General features: G+C 35.5%; 1 protein-coding gene across 5 annotated transcripts in view; it reads left to right on the top strand.

Annotated features, from left to right (window-relative positions):
- Positions 1 to 18,858, top strand: part of LOC137627755 (protein phosphatase 1 regulatory subunit 37-like) — an 86,480-nt gene extending 67,622 nt beyond the window's left edge. For all 5 annotated transcript variants that reach the window (XM_068359043.1, XM_068359044.1, XM_068359046.1 and 2 more), the window contains exon 3: positions 8,807 to 18,858. In XM_068359043.1, coding sequence (XP_068215144.1) covers positions 9,317 to 13,270 — 3,954 coding nt within the window. In that variant the 5' untranslated portion in view covers positions 8,807 to 9,316 and the 3' untranslated portion in view covers positions 13,271 to 18,858. The remainder of the gene's footprint in view (positions 1 to 8,806) is intronic.
- Positions 18,859 to 19,157: the final 299 nt, after the last annotated feature.

Genomic DNA, 19,157 nt, shown 5'->3' with positions numbered 1-19,157 from the left:
CTAAGAAACAACCCACCCACTCCTAACTGTTTGAGTTTGAAAACAAGGGCCTCATGATTAACACAGTCTAGGGCAGCACTAAAAGCAAGACCAATCATACTAACTTCTTGACCACAATCAAGGGATTTCTGTACAGCATTGGAGATTGTAAGAAGGGCATCACATGCTCCAAGGCCTTTACGAAAACCAAATTTCAAACTTCGGAACAGATGATTACCTTCAGCAAAACTTAATAGGCTAAGTAAACTACTGGTAAATAAACAAACTATTATGGATATATTTCTCTCCCTCTTCCTTTTGTAAAAGTCGTCGTTAATACGATTATAGATGTTAAAGCGGCGGCCAATTAGCCGCGACCAGTTAGGCTGTGGTGAGTTGTCCCATTCCAATACGTGTAAGTCCTTGGATACCAGTATCCTTGTCCCAATGGTAATTGCTCAGCAGATTGTGTAGCAATCCTAGCTCTTTGATGGGACAAGAAACATGTCTAAGATAGCGGTTGTGATGTAATTCTTAAAGGAGAGTAAGATCGAATGGCCCGTCTACCTCTTATGTCTTCCCCTTCCTTTTGGTTCAGCAGTTGCTCCATTATTTGCTGGATTGTACACTACTTGTAGAGAATCCACAGATTTTAGCAACTTTTCTTAACAAATGATTTTTGTTTAGAACTCCCCCCCATCCTCCCAAATGGGAGGGAGATTGGCTAAATGTATGCGAAATCATCTCTCTTAACCCTGGATAGGTACGCTCCTCGGAAACCCCTTTAAGGGTATACTCGGACGCGAACGACCCCGACGCCAAAAAAAATTCTTGAAAAATCAGTTTTTGCAGTAACCTCCTTTTTTCTTTTGCCAAAAAAAACTTCAATGAATGCTTAAAACAACTGTAAAGATAAATACTACTCATCTGCAGAAAAACTATTTATTATAAATATTTTAAAAAATTAAGTAGAAAAAAAAAAAGACCTGACATAAAAATTCATAAAAAAAAGTTTATACATATATACACAAATCCTTTTAGGAATTGATTCTTGAATGTTTAGGACACATCTTGATGTATTTTGGATGAAGTCAGACCCATGGAGGTGAAGATCTGAAATGAGAAAAAAAGGGTAACTTTTTTTGGCCAAAAAAATTTGTCCAAATTTCATGAATTTTTTTGGGTACCCAAATGAAATAGGAAGTGGCTAATTTTTTTAGGGAATAAACATATGTTATCCTAAAATAGAAATATGTAAAAAAATCTTCATTATTTTGTAAATTACATTTATATCAGGGGCCATATCTAAAGGTAATTTTTTGAGTACTTAGAAATTTCGTAAAAAAATACATATATTTAATATATAATATGATATTTATGCAGGTAAAAATATACCAAAATATCACAAATTCTATAGGGAACAAGAATATATATAGATAGGGCAGCTTACGCTTCGGATATGTCCACAAAATGGCCGCCAACCACACTGACTCAGACTCCCTAATCTGCCACTTGAAATGTAGGAAGGGTATGTCAATTTCAAGGTGTTATTTACTAATCTAATTATTATTGGATATGCATAAAAATTGTATGGTGGGTTGCTGGATAATTGTCGATTATTTTACGACTATAAAATTAAAATTCTGACCCAAAAAAATTTTTTTGAAGGGAAATAAAATCGAAAAAAAAAAAAATGTAAAACAATATAATATTTTAGCTAAAAAAATTTGATGATATTCAATCAAAAAAAAAGTAAACAAAATTTTCCGACAAATAAACATCTAGAGGAATCATTACTCTGTGATAGTTCCTTAGTACGTAGTAATTTTGAAAGAATTGGGAAAAAACGAAAAAATGGCAATCACCGGAAAATCGAACACATACCTATATATACGCCATATCTGGCTAAAAAAAAGATAGGCATGGGTTGCCAGATCATCTAGAAACACTTTCCAACACTATAAAAATATAAGTTTTGCGACACTACTTGCCAATTCCTTACGGTAACATGACTAAGCAAAAAAAATGCAAAACAAATAAAAAGGGGCACTCGCGGAAAAATGGCTAACATTCTAATATACGGCATTTCAGAAAAAAAAAATTCAGCCACGTGCTAGGCAAACCATCAAGGCACATTTTCCGACAAATAAACATCTAAATGAATAATTACTCTGTGATAGTTCCTTAGTACGTAGTAATTTTGAAAGAAATGGGAAAAAACGAAAAAATGGCAATCACAGGAAAATCGAACACATACCTATATATACGTCATATCTGGCTAAAAAAAGAAGATAGGCATGGGTAGCCAGATCATCTAGAAACACTTTCCAACACTATAAAATTATAAGTTTTGCGACACTACTTGCCAATTCCTTACGGTAACATGACTAAGCAAAAAAATGCAAAACAAATAAAAAGGGGCACTCGTGGAAAAATGGCCATTCTAATATACGGCATTTCAGAAAAAAAATTTTCAGCCACGTGCTAGGCAAACCATCAAGGCACATTTTCCGACAAATAAACATATAAATGAAATATTACTCCGTGATAGTTCCTTAGTACGTAGTAATTTTGAAAGAAATGGGAAAAAACGAAAAAATGGCAATCACAGGAAAATCGAACACATACTTATATATACGCCATATCTGGCTAAAAAAAAAATAGGCATGGGTAGCCAGATCATCTAGAAACACTTTCCAACACTATAAAAATATAAGTTTTGCGACACTACTTGCCAATTCCTTACGGTAACATGACTAAGCAAAAAAATGCAAAACAAATAAAAAGGGGCACTCGCGGAAAAATGCCCAACATTCTAATATACGGCATCTCAGATAAAAAAAAAAGACATGCACGTGTTAGCCCAACCATCAAGGCACACTTTCTAACACATAAACATGAAAAAAAAATCAATAATATACGGCAATTCCTTACTACGTAGTAAATTTTTACAAATATTGAAAAAAAAACAGAAATTGGCAACCGCAGTTAAATACCCAATATACCAATAACTACGTCGTATCTGACAAAAACAAAATCACGCATGGGTAGCCAGATCATCTAGACACACTTTCCAACACTAAAAAAGCAAAAGTTTTACGATACTATTTCGCAATATCTTACGGAAAAATGACTTGGCAAAAAAATGAAAAAAAATGAAAAAGGGACACTCGCGGTAAAATGCCCGACATTCTAATATACGGCATCTCAGATAAAAAAAAAGACATGCACGTGTTAGCCCAACCATCAAGGCACACTTTCTAACACATAAACATGAAAAAAAAATGAATAATATACGGCAATTCCTTACTACGTAGTAATTTTTACAAATATTGAAAAAAAACAGAAATTGGTAACCGCAGTTAAATACCCAATATACCAATAACTACGTCGTATCTGACAAAAACAAAGTCATGCATGGGTAGCCAGATCATCTAGACACACTTTCCAACACTAAACAAGCAAAAGTTTTACGACCCTATTTGGCAATATCTTACGGAAAAATTACTTGGCAAAAAAATGAAAAAAAATGAAAAAGGGGCACTCGCGGTAAAATGGTCCTCGTGGTGATGAACGACATTTTAACTAAAAAAAAAATCATGCACATGGTAGCCAAACAATCCACCAAGACTTTCCACAACTGATAACCTATACAAGTTGCACCATTCTACGACAATTTCATAATACGTAATAACTTTGATAATTATGCAAACTACCTTAGAAGGGTAAACTCGGTCGCGCTCGACCCCGACGCGTCTCAGAAATCGGGGAAGGAGTACAGCTACAGCAATGCACATCTGGACACTACTAGAGCGTGTAGGGGAGACACCTCCTGCAGGTCGATCACCCACAAATTCAGTCACGGGGGTGAGTCACGTGAGAAAAACCTGTTTTTTTTTGACGCTCGGGGTCGCAAACGACCCATCGTACCTATCCAGGGTTAATAACCATATATTCTTATATCCTCCACATGGATGTAGGTTTTCCTTGACCGTCTACCAGTTGGTGGTAGTGACACCACAACACCTGCCACATCTTCATGTCCAGGTCATTAGGAGATAGACAGGAATTTTGACTTCTCTCCTGTACAAGTCAGAAGTACTTTGATATTTGCCATTACTGTACAATATAGTAATCCAGCCAATTTACTTATAGAGACTTACCCTTCTATATTATATGTCTCATATTAAAGGATGAGGGTTTGTATTTGTGTAGGAATACAGTATATCAAATTTTTTGGGGTAATTTGTGTTTTTCCTAGCTATAGAAACCTGAGCCCTTTAGTTTTCACTTTCTGCCTCAATCATCCTGCAAGTCTTAGATTCAAGTTTCAAAGTAGGATCTCAGTGGCCTGTCAGAATGGGTAGGGCTTCCCCACCACCCGGTAGTAACTATTATCACCTCATAATTTTAACAGCTGTATTTAGCTTCACTGAAAGCATACTCCTCTTAAAGGACTCGCGTAGTATAATTTGTATAATTAGGAAAAATACAAATTTCTTTAAAAATTTGTGATTTGAATGATAAAATTTATTAATTTCAATACGTACTTCATTTAGGGTTCACCTAATTCTCCCTCACCTTCCCACTGATTAGTGATGTCAAGAAGCTTTGTAATTCAAGTTGTCTTTGTGTTTTTAGTCTGCCCACCTCTAGTTTGTGTACCGTTGAACTCCACAGATGGTGTGCACATCCGTAATATGCAAGGGGTAGCAAATTGGAATGAGTGAGAGAGGGAACAATACTTTTTAATGATAAATGTTAATGGGAAGAAGCTTCTAAGAGGAAGCCATGTGAACCCTAGGTAAATATTGAAATGTTTAATTTAATATTAAAATTTTGTTTATAAATGGTTTGCGCATATCAAGTTTTAAAACAAACCCAGCCAATTGTAGGACATGTAGTGTAATGTTGAAGCCTTTTTGGCTCGGATAAGTTTTGTCACTTTTTTTATCATATTTCATCTCCTTTTGCCGAAATTTTTGCTCATAAATAGCTGGTCTTGTAATTTATACCAGCTTTGTAGCATTAAATGTTTCACATGCTCTCAGTTGTTTAAATGGGCCTTGAAAATATGGTCCCACTGGGATGCTTTTCATAATTGATATGCACAGAAGAGCTCTTCTAGATGTGGACATGTTTTCTTATATGGAAATATGGCATTTGATGATTATCATGATTGTTTATAAACTGATTGTACGTAATGAAAACATTACCTTGTTTTCAAGTACAATTGGCGTTCTTTATCGGCAGATATTACATTCATTCTATTGTTATTGCGAATCATACTGTCCGCTGTATCCCAAAGAATTGAACGCAACTCATCAGATCCCCAGTCAGAATAATGTTGTTGCAGAGCCCCAAATCCATGAGCATGTAGGCATCAAGGAGAGAGTACTAGGAATCTGAGATATGAAGTGATGCAAGAAATGAAGGGAGTATCTGGGTAAATGAAAGTAAGAGAAGCATAACTGGACAGGTCCTAGTCACCTACGCCATCCAGAGTAACTCACCGATGCCTGAGCACACACCATGCCTAACATCATAAAGTTGAGACGTTGATCTCTATCTGCCCAAAGCTTAGCCAACTTGAGAAAAACAGTACCATAAGCATCAGCACTGGAGGTTATGACCCAGTGCTTAAACATGAGCAAGTTCATAGAATTAATAGGTATGCAGAAGAGTTTGTTACTGGCGCTCTTTAGTTACTATCATTGCACTTTTCCAAGAGGTCTCCTTTGGCTGGCATGTAGTAACTAGTTTAGTGTTTGTTATTCTTAGTTCTGCCATGGTTTGTCACTGTAATCAGGTTATAAGACTTGTTTTCAAGTTTAGGTAAGAAAAACTAGATTTAATTGTTGAAAAAGAAATGCAAAGATTTTTTCTGTTGTCTAGTCGAGATGGTATACAATACTGTACTATAGTGTACTTGAAAGAACTTTAAATAATGATAGTTACGGGTGCTTACATTCACATATTTTATTGATCTAAAGACAGTTGCAATCCTCCTAATAGCTCCTAAGCAAGTTTAACAGTTTTATAGTAGGCACTGGCTAGAAAAGAAAGGGACAGCTCTGTGAAAGGTATTAGGAAGTGACGTTCATAGTGGCAACTGCTACGTACTATCCATTTTTTTCTCTGTTGAATAACATAATATTGATGACCTAATGCCTAAGACCTTCATTGCTCTTGTAGGGATAGTGCTATCATTGCACCAATTGCAGTGCACAGTGTGTGCATTAGCAGTGTATCTTTGGCCCCTAGCGGCACCAACTCGTCAGGCTTCTTCTTTTAACACTGTTGCTGCTTCCTTTCTTAAAATTTTTGGTTCAACTTATCAACCTTCACCTCATAGTGCAACTGTTCAAATTAACAGTGACAAAAATACAAGCCCATGCTACTAAGCAATATATTAAGGTTCTCAACAAGGTAAAAATATACCTTGATAAAGCATTAATTGTTTCCTGGCAAAAAAAGATGTTGCTGCACAGATGTTAGTATCCTCGACACTAGCTATCAAGCTCCTTACCTTTCGAATAACGCATACCTACGTAAAAATGTAAAAATGATTAACATCCAATTAGATCTAATTAGATGTGAGAAATCATAAGAAAAAATGTCTATGAAAAAGAAAAGTCGTTTAAAGGATCTCACTGAAAATATAGTATGAGCATACTGTACATAAATAAATTGTACGTTATGAGATTATTTTTAAAAGGTTTGGCAATATTCGACAATGCCTCCCAACATTTCATGGGCTTCCTCCTTCTGCCTATCCATTATGAAAAATAGACACTTCAAATTCTAGTTCATTGTGCCAAACAGAACAAGACCTATCTCAAAGAATGCCTTGCGCTGCTTGTTCAGATAACTCAATCTTCCATAAGCATTGCTGTATTCAGTGAGATTTGACAGTTCCATCTCTTCTGCTGCATAGGTTTTAAAGAACAGCAAGTCAAGGGAATCCCTTTACCACCCATCCATCAATCCAGAAGAAGGGATGATGACTGTGATGGTCTTATATTCTATTCATGCTTAGAAAAGAGCTATTAATACCACCATGTAATACTTGAAGTAAACTTACAGAAAGTTAGAATTTGATGTAAACATCTCGAAATGAAATGATAAGCATAACTAGTAAGCATAGCAGTTACACTAGAAAAGGCAGTACTGTAAATGGTAGTCTTGAACTATGTAGGTATACTTCTATAATTATTAATGAACTGCATCACGTTACTTTAATTATACTAATGGTAACTTCATTGAAGAGATAAAAGTATATAAAAAAAAAATCTTTAAGGTTAGATATAAAAGAGATACATTTAACAATAAGTCATGCTTTTAAACTCTCCCTGCAAAACAAAAGGAATTATTGAATGGGGATTTTTATTGATTTATGCTAAATATTGAAATAGTACATTTCTGTACAGTAACTATGAGTATATGGTTATCCCCCAGTTATACTTGGGTGTTGAATGGCCTCTCAGACCCCAGCTCAAGGCCGTATGGCCTAAATATGTAACTCCAATATAGTAATCTCCTTTTATATGTAGTCCTTGGTACAGTGGTTACTGGAAGTCATAGCCTGCCCAAGATCCGTAGGAACTGCTGCTTGCAGTGTAATAAATTGCAGACTGCTTCAAGGCTTACAGTCTGATTATTTTTTATTGTTGCTTACAAAAGCAATACAGAGTTCCTTGGCAAAGTTCCTACTATATATACTCAGTGGATGTACATCCTGAATAGTAACCACCTCCTATAAGTTACCTCATTAGAGGAACCACACAATTGATGCACTTAATATCTAAATTCAAGGAGTAATTGCATACTAGTTTGAGTATGGGTAGCACCCATAAGGTGGCACATTTCTATCTTGGTGACTTTACTAAAATATCTTAATTTTGATGCTACTATGTTGTGGAAGGAATCTGAATCCTCAATATCTGTATAGCATACTGTATAGCATTTCCAACTGTTGTTCACTAAAGCCTTTATGATTTGTTCCATCAGATGCATAAAAAGCTTTCAATAATTGATGAAGGCCATGCTTTTCCTGAGAGTACTTTTCTCTGTTGAATACTTTCCCTGTGTGTGCATTGCTTCCCACGGCCTCCAATAACATTTTTTTGTTGGTTGGATATATGAAATAGGGACATCCAAGGCAAATCATTTATATTAGTATGTCAATTTTTCAATTACATTTTGTTTAAGTCAGAGATTCTATTATGAAAATTAAAGGATTTTGATACATAATCATCGCTTCTAGCCTCCACAGCAAAAACACTAATCAGTTCATTGATTCGTCATTTTATCGATCCATTCTCGTTGTGTCACTAGACTACATTTCCTTCTGCTGGAACGTTTGATGCTCTGCTTTTTCTGAGTTAATTATACTGTACAATCCAAGATGGCAGCCTATATTAGGTGAAAACCTAAAATAGCATCAAGAGATATGCATTAACAGAAGACAAGATGAAATCAGGAGAATAAAGGTTTGTTTGAATAAAGAACACTAAATTTAAAGAAGTCATTCTAGTTATTCTACTCTACAGCTTTTGCCAATATTTGAGGAAAATAGAAGCCTTGTTACAAATGTGTGAGACATATAGTAGGTACGCAATGAATGTCTTTGCTACTTAATACTTCAGGATCTGTAAGGCACTTGGTGTAACAGTTTTCACTTGAATCAGGAATTAATTGGAAGGAAAGGATTCAAAACAAACCATGAATTTGTGCTAATTATAAGAACAGTATAATGGTTTTGTGAAACTAGTTTAACATTTTACAGTATTTAGTTACTTAATTGGTTTATATTTTTGTATTTCAGATTATTTGTGAATGCAACACAATCGATACAAAACTCTTTCAGAGGAGCAATGATATTATAAGGAAGAGATTTCCCTACATCCTTAAGTGAAGAGTAGTCTTGCTGTCATCTTCTTCAGTCTGCTCATACTATAAGTAACAAATACAGTACTTATTATTTTATTACTTATAAGATTTTGCTTGTATTATTATTTAAACTGATATTGATGGAAGAGTCAGATGTATAAGCCTTTCCTTGATGCTTGGAGATAATAGCGATGATTAAAGAGTAATTGATCAATGTTTTATCTGTATTTAGTGATATTCTTACTCATTGTCATGAGCACTTCAGATAATTGGAATATCAGAGGGCTTTCATTTTTTTATAACGCTTTTATGTCCAGGTTAAAGAGTTTGGGTTATTTGACACATCTGCTTAAGAAAGATTGTAGCACTTGGCAAAGGTATATTTTTGTGCACAGTCATAGCAGACCACTGCTCAAGTGCGCGTATGCTTTGAACCATTATCAGTATGAGCACATCTAGCCATACCCAAGAACAAGAAGCATCAGATTGTGCAAATTCATTGAAAGTCACAGAAAACATTTGTAGTACAGAATCAGAAGTTGTACTTGAAAATAGCCCAGATAATAAAGAGTCAGAAAATGTGTCTACTCTAAGTGATTCATGTGAACAAAATACTGAGACTAAAAGTTCAGAGGAAAACATTGTTGAGCCCGTTAAGAGTTTACACGTAGGTGATGATATAGAATCATCAGATTTGGAACTTCCTTCAGCAGAATCATGTGGCGAAATAGAAGCAAAAGAGAAAAGTGGGAGAGAAGAAGAAGAAGCCACATTGCATGTAGATGGCACAGTTGATGTAACATGTGCATCACATGTAATTGATCCCCTGCAAGGAGTCCCTTCTTCTTATGACCAAATTAATATCTCTGTAAGTGAAGTTGTAACTGCATTTCAAGAAGTTAAGAGTGAGCTGAAAAATGCTGTTAAAGATGCTCAGTGTGAATTCGTAACTGCTGTTAGTGAAGTTAAAAATGAACTCAGCCAAGTGTTGAGTGGGGCAGGTCAGTCGTCGTTCCTCAGTGAAGAACAACAAACGGTGCCGTCAGAACGAAGTGATGCTAATGATAATATATTAAGTGATGTCTCCTGTCCTGAAAATCTAGATAGCAATAGGGATATAGCTGCAGAAAAAGAAACTGATTTAAAGAGTGATAATCCTGATTCAGAACACTTCACTTTGGAATCGGACTCTGAAAAGGAACTAAATGATTGTCACAATCTTATATTAGGGTCTTCTAACAATTTGGAATTGGAGGATGACATCAATGACAATATAGCTCATAGTGTCCATGTATCTATGGATGTAAATATGTATAGTGATGGAAATGAAGTAAATGCAAATGGTCCAACAGAAAATACAATGGACACACAAATAGCAGAGGTAAATGAGAACACTGTAGAGGGTTGCCCTCTTCAGATTGGGGGTATTAGTCAAGGGTCATGCACTGATGACAAATTAGTTCAGAGTGATGCCAATTGCATGGGGAGTAATGGTAGTGTTGAATTCGATATTATTAATCTGGGAAAGGACGCTTCAGAACACACGTCGTCATGTATTGAAGAACCGTGTGCTAGGGGTGAGGCTACATCTGCACCTTCAACTCCTGTTCCCTCTGGGGTGGGATCTGTTCGCAGAGTTATTCGACCAACTGCTTGCCCGGGACGCAGGGTGTCATTTCCCGAGGATGACACTCGCTTGATATCTAGTTATTTGGAGCCTGTAAATCCATGGCAGCAAATGGCTGGGGTAACTGTAGAGGAAATTGCTGCTGCATACAGATCTTCCTGTGAAAGACATAGTACGCAACCTCTTCCTGGAGTTTTGCAACAAATCAAGGCTTTGCCTTTGGTTGTAGGAGGCCGTGTTGAATGTATTAGTTTACGGGGCCAGAGGTTAGAAGGCGGTCAGTGTGAAGGTTTAGAAGAAATATTCCGAAGAGTTCAATTCAAGATTTTGGATCTTGAAGGTTGCTCCTTGGAGGATGACACTGCCATACCTCTCTTTGATATGATTGAGTTTTATGATTCTGCCACTCAGCTCAATATTTCATGTAACAGCAAGATTGGATTCAGAGGATGGCAAGCATGTGCGCGTATGTTAAAACGAACTCCTTCGGTTGAGTACCTTGATGCTCGAAACACCAATTTAAATGAAACTAATATGCCTATATTGGGTAGGGCTCTGAGGTTAGGGGCTAGGTTACATACTTTGCATCTTGAAAACTGTAATTTAACAGGTCGTCCACTCATCATGCTTACTGCTGCATTAAAGCAAAATGATACTCTAGCAGAATTGTATTTGGCTGAAAATCGTTTGGGTGTGAATGACTGCATTCAGCTGGGAAATTTAGTGCGTGCAAACAGCACCCTGAGAGTGTTGGATCTTCGGAACAATAATGTTCAAGATGCTGGGTGTGGTCATATTTGTGAAGGAATATGTGAACAGCAGAAACTACAGAACGAGAAGGAAAGTAATAATGTAGAAGGGAAAAAGACAATCAAAGGGTTGAGTTTCCTTATATTGTGGAATAATCATCTTACCCAGCAATCATCTCCACACTTGGCTAGTTTGTTGTCTGGCTCTACATCATTAGAAATGATAAACCTTGGCCGCAATAATCTCACAAGTGAAGGAATTTTACGCTTGAAGGAAGCTTTGTTAAGAAATAGATCTTTACTGCGTCTTGGACTTCAAGCTGCTAGGATAGCTGATGAGGGTGCTGTGGCATTGGCAGAATATACAGCAGACAACACTATCATTCAACAAATTGACTTAAGGGAAAATCCTATCCGTGTCGCTGGCTTGATGGCTTTAGCTCATTCACTCCGTTTGAACACAAATGTTACTCAGATGGATTTGGACTCAGATCCTAGAACAGAGCCTGCAGCTGAGTTGGCAGAACGGCACTTGGCTTTGCAAAAAGAAATAAAGGAATACTGCCAGCGTAACTTGACAAACAGTCATATACAAGCAGCAGAGAACCAGAACAGTCTTGAAGTCTTTGCCAAGGTTCCTGATCAAGATAAATTGTCTGTTAATCCTGCGTTTAGGAAAGTTTCTTTAACATGTGAAACTTCACACAAAGCTGTGCAATTAGAAACTAGAAATGACACTCCTGTACGAGAAGAGGAAAAGCAAAAGTATGTAAGTCCTGCCCCGAGCCCACTTCCAAGCCCAGCTCCAAGTCCATGCCAAAGCCCTTCTCCAAGTCCTGTACCCAGCCCCATGAAAAATCGTTTCAGGGTCTTCAAGGTTCAGGAAGCATCAAAAAGTGCTTCACAGTTACCCTTGAATTCAACTCCCTGCTCTCCTGTTGTATGTTCCTCTGCTCCAGTCAGTCAGTGTGGAAGAAGTATGTCTGCTGGAGATCTTAACTTGCCCTCCAAGCAGCAGTCTTCACGCCCTAATAGGTTCAGCATTGGTGGCCGTTTTACTGTAACAAGGGTTACAGAGGTTTCTGGACCTTGTAGTTTACCTAGCAGTCAGTCTACAATCGCAGACACTGTTTTGACTCATTCCACTGGTGCTGTATCAAGCCCCAAAATAATTATATCTTCGCCTGTTAGAGTAGAGCGTGGCTTTAGCATAGAAGAAACTCCATCAAAGAATCTGTCTCTTGGCAAGAGTGGAGATGGTTTAGTAACATCACCTTTAAAGCAGAGTACCATAAGTTCTGACAGTCTTCCAGAAGGTCATCATAAAGCACCAGGCAGTTTATCAGGTCATATTGTGAGATTGAAATCAGATAGTGATAGTGATGATGTTTTTCTTGATTCTACAAATTCTAGTAATGGTAGTGGATGGTCAGAGGCTGGGTCTCAGAGAGGTGTTCTTCGGAGCAGTGTCAATGACAACAACAACAGTAGTGCGGAAAAAGATAATGATTCGGTGAGTTCTAGTGAGTTAACTGATAGTGGATTTCTAGATGACTCTGTTTGTGGTATGGGGAGGGTTGGGGGTAGTTGTTCCCCAAGTCCTAGCAGTCCACATCTTGAAGGTGATAGAGATTCTCTTTTGAGTTCTTCAGTTGATAGTACAAGCCAGGAAGATGCTGGATTAGGATCCTCCATTAGCACCTCAAGTAATCTACAAACCTCCCCAGTACCTCCTGTGCCAATGCTTCCTTGCACTGCACAACCCAGGGCTCATTCAGCTGTGCCAGAACCACTTAAAAGAGCACCATTAGCAGCCATGGAAAATGGAAGTTTTGATTCCGATAGTGAGGACAGTGAGGTCACTACTCAATCTTCAGATTCTACCCACAGTGATGAGGTACGAATAACAACTGAACAGTTATCCCCAAGACCTGCGTGGGGTACAAAGCCAGAACATGTTGAGGAATCACTCCACAGTGTAGAAGCCTCTAATGTACCTCCAGAGACTACAGGGACTGGTTGATGGTTAATTGTGATTCCATTTATGGTTGTGTTGGCCAGAGCCTTATATAAGTGGTGTCACTGAAATATCGGAAATACAGTTTTTACTGTGTGCGCTTGTGTAGCGCATCCTATTGCAGATTGGTCTTTTTGTAATTATTTGCTGTTATTTATTTATATAATCATGTCTTTCTTTTGTATATTTATGCTTACAAGTTTACAATACGTAGGGTACGAAAAAGCAGTAATGATAACTTATCACATCTTGCCTTGTGTTTTCTTGAAATACTGAGATATTGATATTTATACACTGTAATTTAGAAATGCCACAATTAAAAGATCATATTTGAGAGTGTTCAAACTATACAGTGGCTCAGAATTTGTGATATGTGAACAATTATTTACATTTTTATTTTAGGGATGTTATATAAGTTGTGTGTGTGAAAAGAAGTTATTGTACTTCATTTTATAGAGCCAATCTATTTTATAAATTATTTTATTTATGTATTTATATTGTGGTGATAGAACATACGCTTCAGTGAAAAAACTTAAAAAGACCATTCTGTGAGCATTTTATGTAATATGGTACTGTATATAGATGGAGTGACTGAGTAGTTTGCAAGAAGTTAACAAGACTCTCACGGCAAAGGAAGACTTAAACAAATCAAGTGGTATTGCCTGTTTTAATACATGATTTAATGTAGAAAACATGTTCAGAATATCTCAGGCATAATAGTTGACAGAAAATTCAGCAGTTCTGTGCAGGTAATCCAAGCAATGTTTTATATGCATGGGTAATTTCATAGATTTTTTTTTTTTTAAATATTGCAATCTAAACATCTCTTCATGTGAGTGTTGGGGAAATATTTAGAATTTGTTACATATTTGTTCTTGTTGATGTTTACTTCACAGTGGGATTTCATTGTTTTCCTTTGATGATGTATCTATGAAAGTGTAAGGTCATGTTAGTTTGGCCACAAAGATATTTCACTCTTTTTCTAATAGTTCATGATAGTAATAATGCTATGTTCGTAAGATTTTTACATTTCTTGTTTATTGATGATGAAATTAGAGTTAAGTTAGGGGTATAAGGGAATCGTCAAAATGGTATGGTAAATTACCGAGTGCCGGACTCACTCCCTCGCAAACTATGCTTTTATACTAACTGCCTCGCTTGATTGGTAGCTCAATTAGGTAGTTAGACAACTTAGAAAGAAAATAAGACACGTAGTCAAATGTTATTCCAGTCACTAAATAACTAATTTATATATGGCAGGTTTAAGTGGATAAGTCCTCTGACATTACCCTTACTCTATATTTCCTTTTCCTCTAGATTTTTGCCTATCAGCTTTAAAAAAGAACAAACTATAGTGTTGAGGGTGTCAAGATATTTTTAAAAGTATATCAGCTTGTCAGGTGTGTACTGGTATTTAACTAAACTGCTTATATTAAGGTAAATTAACATTTGTGACTGTAATCACATTCTACCCTATCACACAAACCCAGCTCTGTAATACAGCTAACTAACTTGTTACACAAACCCAGCTCTGTAATACTGCTGTTAGCTTGAACTAGAAACTAATTAGGAAATGTAGGAAATGTTTTTGTGACCATTACGATAATTTTTTTTTCCCATTATGTATTTTGTCTAAGTGGCATATATTATGGAATTTTGGCAGTCCCTTTGGATGTTTTTGTGAGCATCTTTTGTGACAGCAGTGTACAAAGCTATGATATTCCTTGGGAAGATTACAACTTTATTGTGCTGGAAGGCTGAGTACTACTTTGTACTTCATAGATGTTGATATATATCTTGATAAGGGGTACAAGCCAAATAAAAGGCATAAGGATTAGATTTCCTTCATAGTTGTAATGACTAAAAGTAAAAATAAATTTTATAAATGTATATAGATAAAGAAAATTATTTCTGCATTCTTAGGAATGAATTAAAGCACATGTTGTGAAAGAAGGTTGATATTAAGCTCTTGAAAAGAGAGTAAAGTGTAATTCTTTGAGATAAAAAGATGAAGATAGTGCAGAAGGTGATGCAAGTTTCTCTGTTGAAATAGATAGAGGGATGTTGTTGGAATGTTCTTCAATATTCAGGCACCACTGGCTAAAGTATAAATGAAAGGCCAAATGAAACTTTGTGGCCTTAGCAACAACAAAAAAAGGTTTGTCTTATCTTTCTTAGACACAAAAACAGTCACAATGGGAGGGAAACCTTCATCTGCTTTGCATTTTATATTTGTAGTGATAGACTGAGCTTGCTGCACATCATGAGCCTGAGATGGTGGTCTTTATAGGAGTGTGAAAGAGGTGTAATTGGATGTATTTGCTGATAACCTCACTTATTTTTTCGGTGCTGTGTAATTTGGAGTAATGTTGCAATGCAGATATAATGACTATATAATCTTACACAAATTATAATGAATGTACCTGTACTAGTACTTAGATGCATTTCACGAATTTTTGGGGGTTTCACACTACATACATCAAACTGCAATCCCAGCTTCAGTTATAGATTATTTATATTTTGATTCCATGAGAGCCAGTCTATCCTTTCACCATAAGAATTAACATTAAATAGTTACAAGGCATTTGGTTCAGGGTATTTCATAAAATTTCTATTTGGAACCAATACCAAATTCACAAGAGTATGTAGCTAGATTAACAATAAAGAATTTTATTTTTACCTTTATATTGTGAATTAAGACTTGGTTCCAAGTAGTTCAAGGATGGGTAACCCCATTGATCACTAATACAGACTGCTTATGGAGGATAGTTAAGGATCACAGATATTTAAGGGCAGATCATATTTAAACCAGTGTCAAAAACAATTTTGTTATTTTAATTAAATGATAGTTTGATTGTTTCATAAAATGTCGGGTATGATGCTGAGAAATTAAAGCACATTATTTTAAATTTAAGGTAATTTTCTTTGAGTAGGTTTTTATGTTGTAGATTAAATAAATGTGTATGGGAAGCTGGTCTGGTTGCCAGTGTATATAATTCTTGATAGGTAAAATATTTGTACGCTGGCAGGAAATTTTAACTTTATATAGGGGGTTGCAAGGCTAGTCCAGATTACTTGAAAATTAAGGCAGACAAATAGAAATATGTAGCATGAATTGTGTGATTTTTATTCAAGGAATGTAACTTCATTCTTGAATTCAAGCAATATTTACACATTACTGAGGCACATACAATCCTTGAAGTTGTACTTCTGTTACATATCTAAATGATTGCGCAGTTTGTTTTGTACAGTATACACACATACATATCCTAGTTAAGAGCAGATTTTAACATAACTTATTTTTTCACTCTGCAAAGGGATATGACATCTTGCATGAATATATTTTGTATTTATCCTCTTTAACTTTCAGGTTGTACAATACTGCATCATTTTTAATAAGTTAAAACACACAAGAAGTGAAATGATGATTACTTTAGGAACAAGTGATAGGTAAAATTTGAATAAAAGTGTCCATGTAACTTTATTTAGTAATAACAATTATGATTGTTTAGTTAGTAATGAATAAACAAGCAGAAATGCATTATCAGGGAGTTACAAACTTTATTCTATTAATGGTTAGAAACTTGACGAAGGCCCCAAAAATTTGCTGTTGAATACAAGTTGGTCATAATATAACCAAAGAATTACAAATGCAGTATTTAGGAAGTATGATCAATAAGAAAAGGATATGGAATTTCCTCCATTTTTTTTTTTTTTACCAATTGTTTTCCTACCAATATGTGGTATACATAAATTTGATATACACATTTATTTTATACTTATGTAAATTTCAGATTTTCTATTCTAAGTATATCTTGATAGTTCAGTATATGGAATATTAAGTAATGCATTGCTATTGCCATTGGCAATCATATATTTGATAAAAAACAAAAAAATTTAAAGGTTTCCATAAGGGGGTTTAAAATCATATTTGAACTAAAAGAAAAATGCTACTTTAAATGAACAAGAAATGCAGAGGGAAATTACGATAGTAAAAGCAGAGCCAGTGTGTTAATTTTACTTATGTATACGTAGATGAAATATAAATTTTGATTTTAAATATGTGAAGGAACCATTCATCATAATAAAATTATAATTTTGAAATTAATTTTATGCATTATGTAATGCCTAGGAAAGGTAATCAAAAGCTATTGGGAGTCCTAGGAAAAAAATATATTGCTAGTCTTGAAAGAGGATTATCACACTGCTGAAAGTGTGAAAGTGATTTCAAGTTCTTGAGTAACTAGAGGAATTAAAGAAATCACTGCATTTGGACATGCATCTCGATAAATATTTTGGACACTGTCAAAACTCGAAAGAGTGGGGTTCTTCAACATTTCAAGTAGATTTTAGTCAGTACTGTAATACTATATTTCCATGTTATTGTATTCTTTATTTTGGAAAATAATAGAGCATAAATTCATATTTGATTTACACATGTGACCTCATTGTTTGTGGAAGGGCCTGCCGTATATTTGGTCAGTCTGATCCTTATAAGTTCAACTTGACGGTCAAATTTATTATTTAATGATGAAGCAAATTATATTGAATTTCAGTTACTACTGATATAAGTACAGTATTGATTGATGGGTATGTATACATTTTACAGTGTTTTCGGCCTCAGTAATGTTGAGGTATTGTAACATACATTAACATGTAGTGAGCTTTCCTTACAAAGTGGGGATAACACCTTAGATTTTAAGGGAGTTTTTACTGTGTACATGTCTGTTAAAAGGGAGACCAGGGAATGATGGTGCTCTCAACGAAAGGCAATTTTGCCCTGTGCTGTGCTGGACTTATAGCTTGTTCATTGTGGCTAAAGTACTGTAACCCGGTGAAAAAATGTATTGTCATTGATTCTGGAGTAGGAATTCTCTTATTAACAGGAAATCTGATTCCAGGCTAAAGAAATCAGCTGGTAAAGTGAGAGAAGTAGCCAGCATAACTGCCCTATTGAAAGCTTTATCTGCCAATGATTAAGGATATGGTTTTTATTTATATCTAATCATGCCAAATAATTTTGCATTATGCAAATGTACTGAAGTTAATATGGAGCAATAAGCCACAACTCTAATGGTACTGAAATGAGTTCTGGTGGTTCACATTTACTCTTTGGAAAACTTGTCCTTTTCTCTCTTCTTATTATTAGTGCTGTGGCTTTTTGAAATTAGGTTCTCTTGCCAGATGCATTTATGTTCAAAGCCCCTCAAAAGAGCCTCAAAGCTCCACAGTTTTATTACAATGTAACAAATTCTTTTGATATTTCTTCAAGCATGTAAGAAGACAGTCAGCCCAATCAGAGGCAAAATCAGCTAGTTTATCCTGTACATAATATAAACTGCCGTCACAGTCTACCTATTGCTGCCACATGCTGTCTCCTATGGTTGAAGAAATTCAAAATGATATACTGTATGTTTTTTTTCTTTAGATAGTGTACTCTTCTATTCAGGCTTCCTGGGAGAGTCTAAATGAATTATTTAGTGTGGTATTCACACTTTAATAAAAGTAAATGTAGTAGCAAATGGATATAAAAGCTTATAGGAATATGATGATTGTATAAAATTGTAATAATGAAAAGAAAATTATTACCTGTTTTTAGTTGTTTTGTACTTATCATACCTGTAATATAAGAATTAGTCAACTTTGGTACTGCAGCTTATATTTACTTACTAAGAAACATGGATTTATGGCTTGGCAATGCTCTGTTGACTGTATGTGGTAAAACAGTGTTTGTATGTCATGTAATACTTCATAGTTTTTTACAGAGACGTGAAAAAAAAAACTCAAAAGTTCAATAGAGGCATTAACATCTTACACAAATACACTCACATGTTAAGAGTTGAAAAAACTGTTTAGCTCAGAATTGAGAGGAGCCATTTAAGGCATTATTTTT

Source organism: Palaemon carinicauda, chromosome 35 (genome assembly GCF_036898095.1).
Source record: "Palaemon carinicauda isolate YSFRI2023 chromosome 35, ASM3689809v2, whole genome shotgun sequence".
Lineage (NCBI taxonomy): Eukaryota > Metazoa > Arthropoda > Malacostraca > Decapoda > Palaemonidae > Palaemon > Palaemon carinicauda.
The sequence above is the reverse complement of the archived record's forward strand: the minus strand, read 5'-3'. Positions and strand labels throughout refer to the sequence as shown.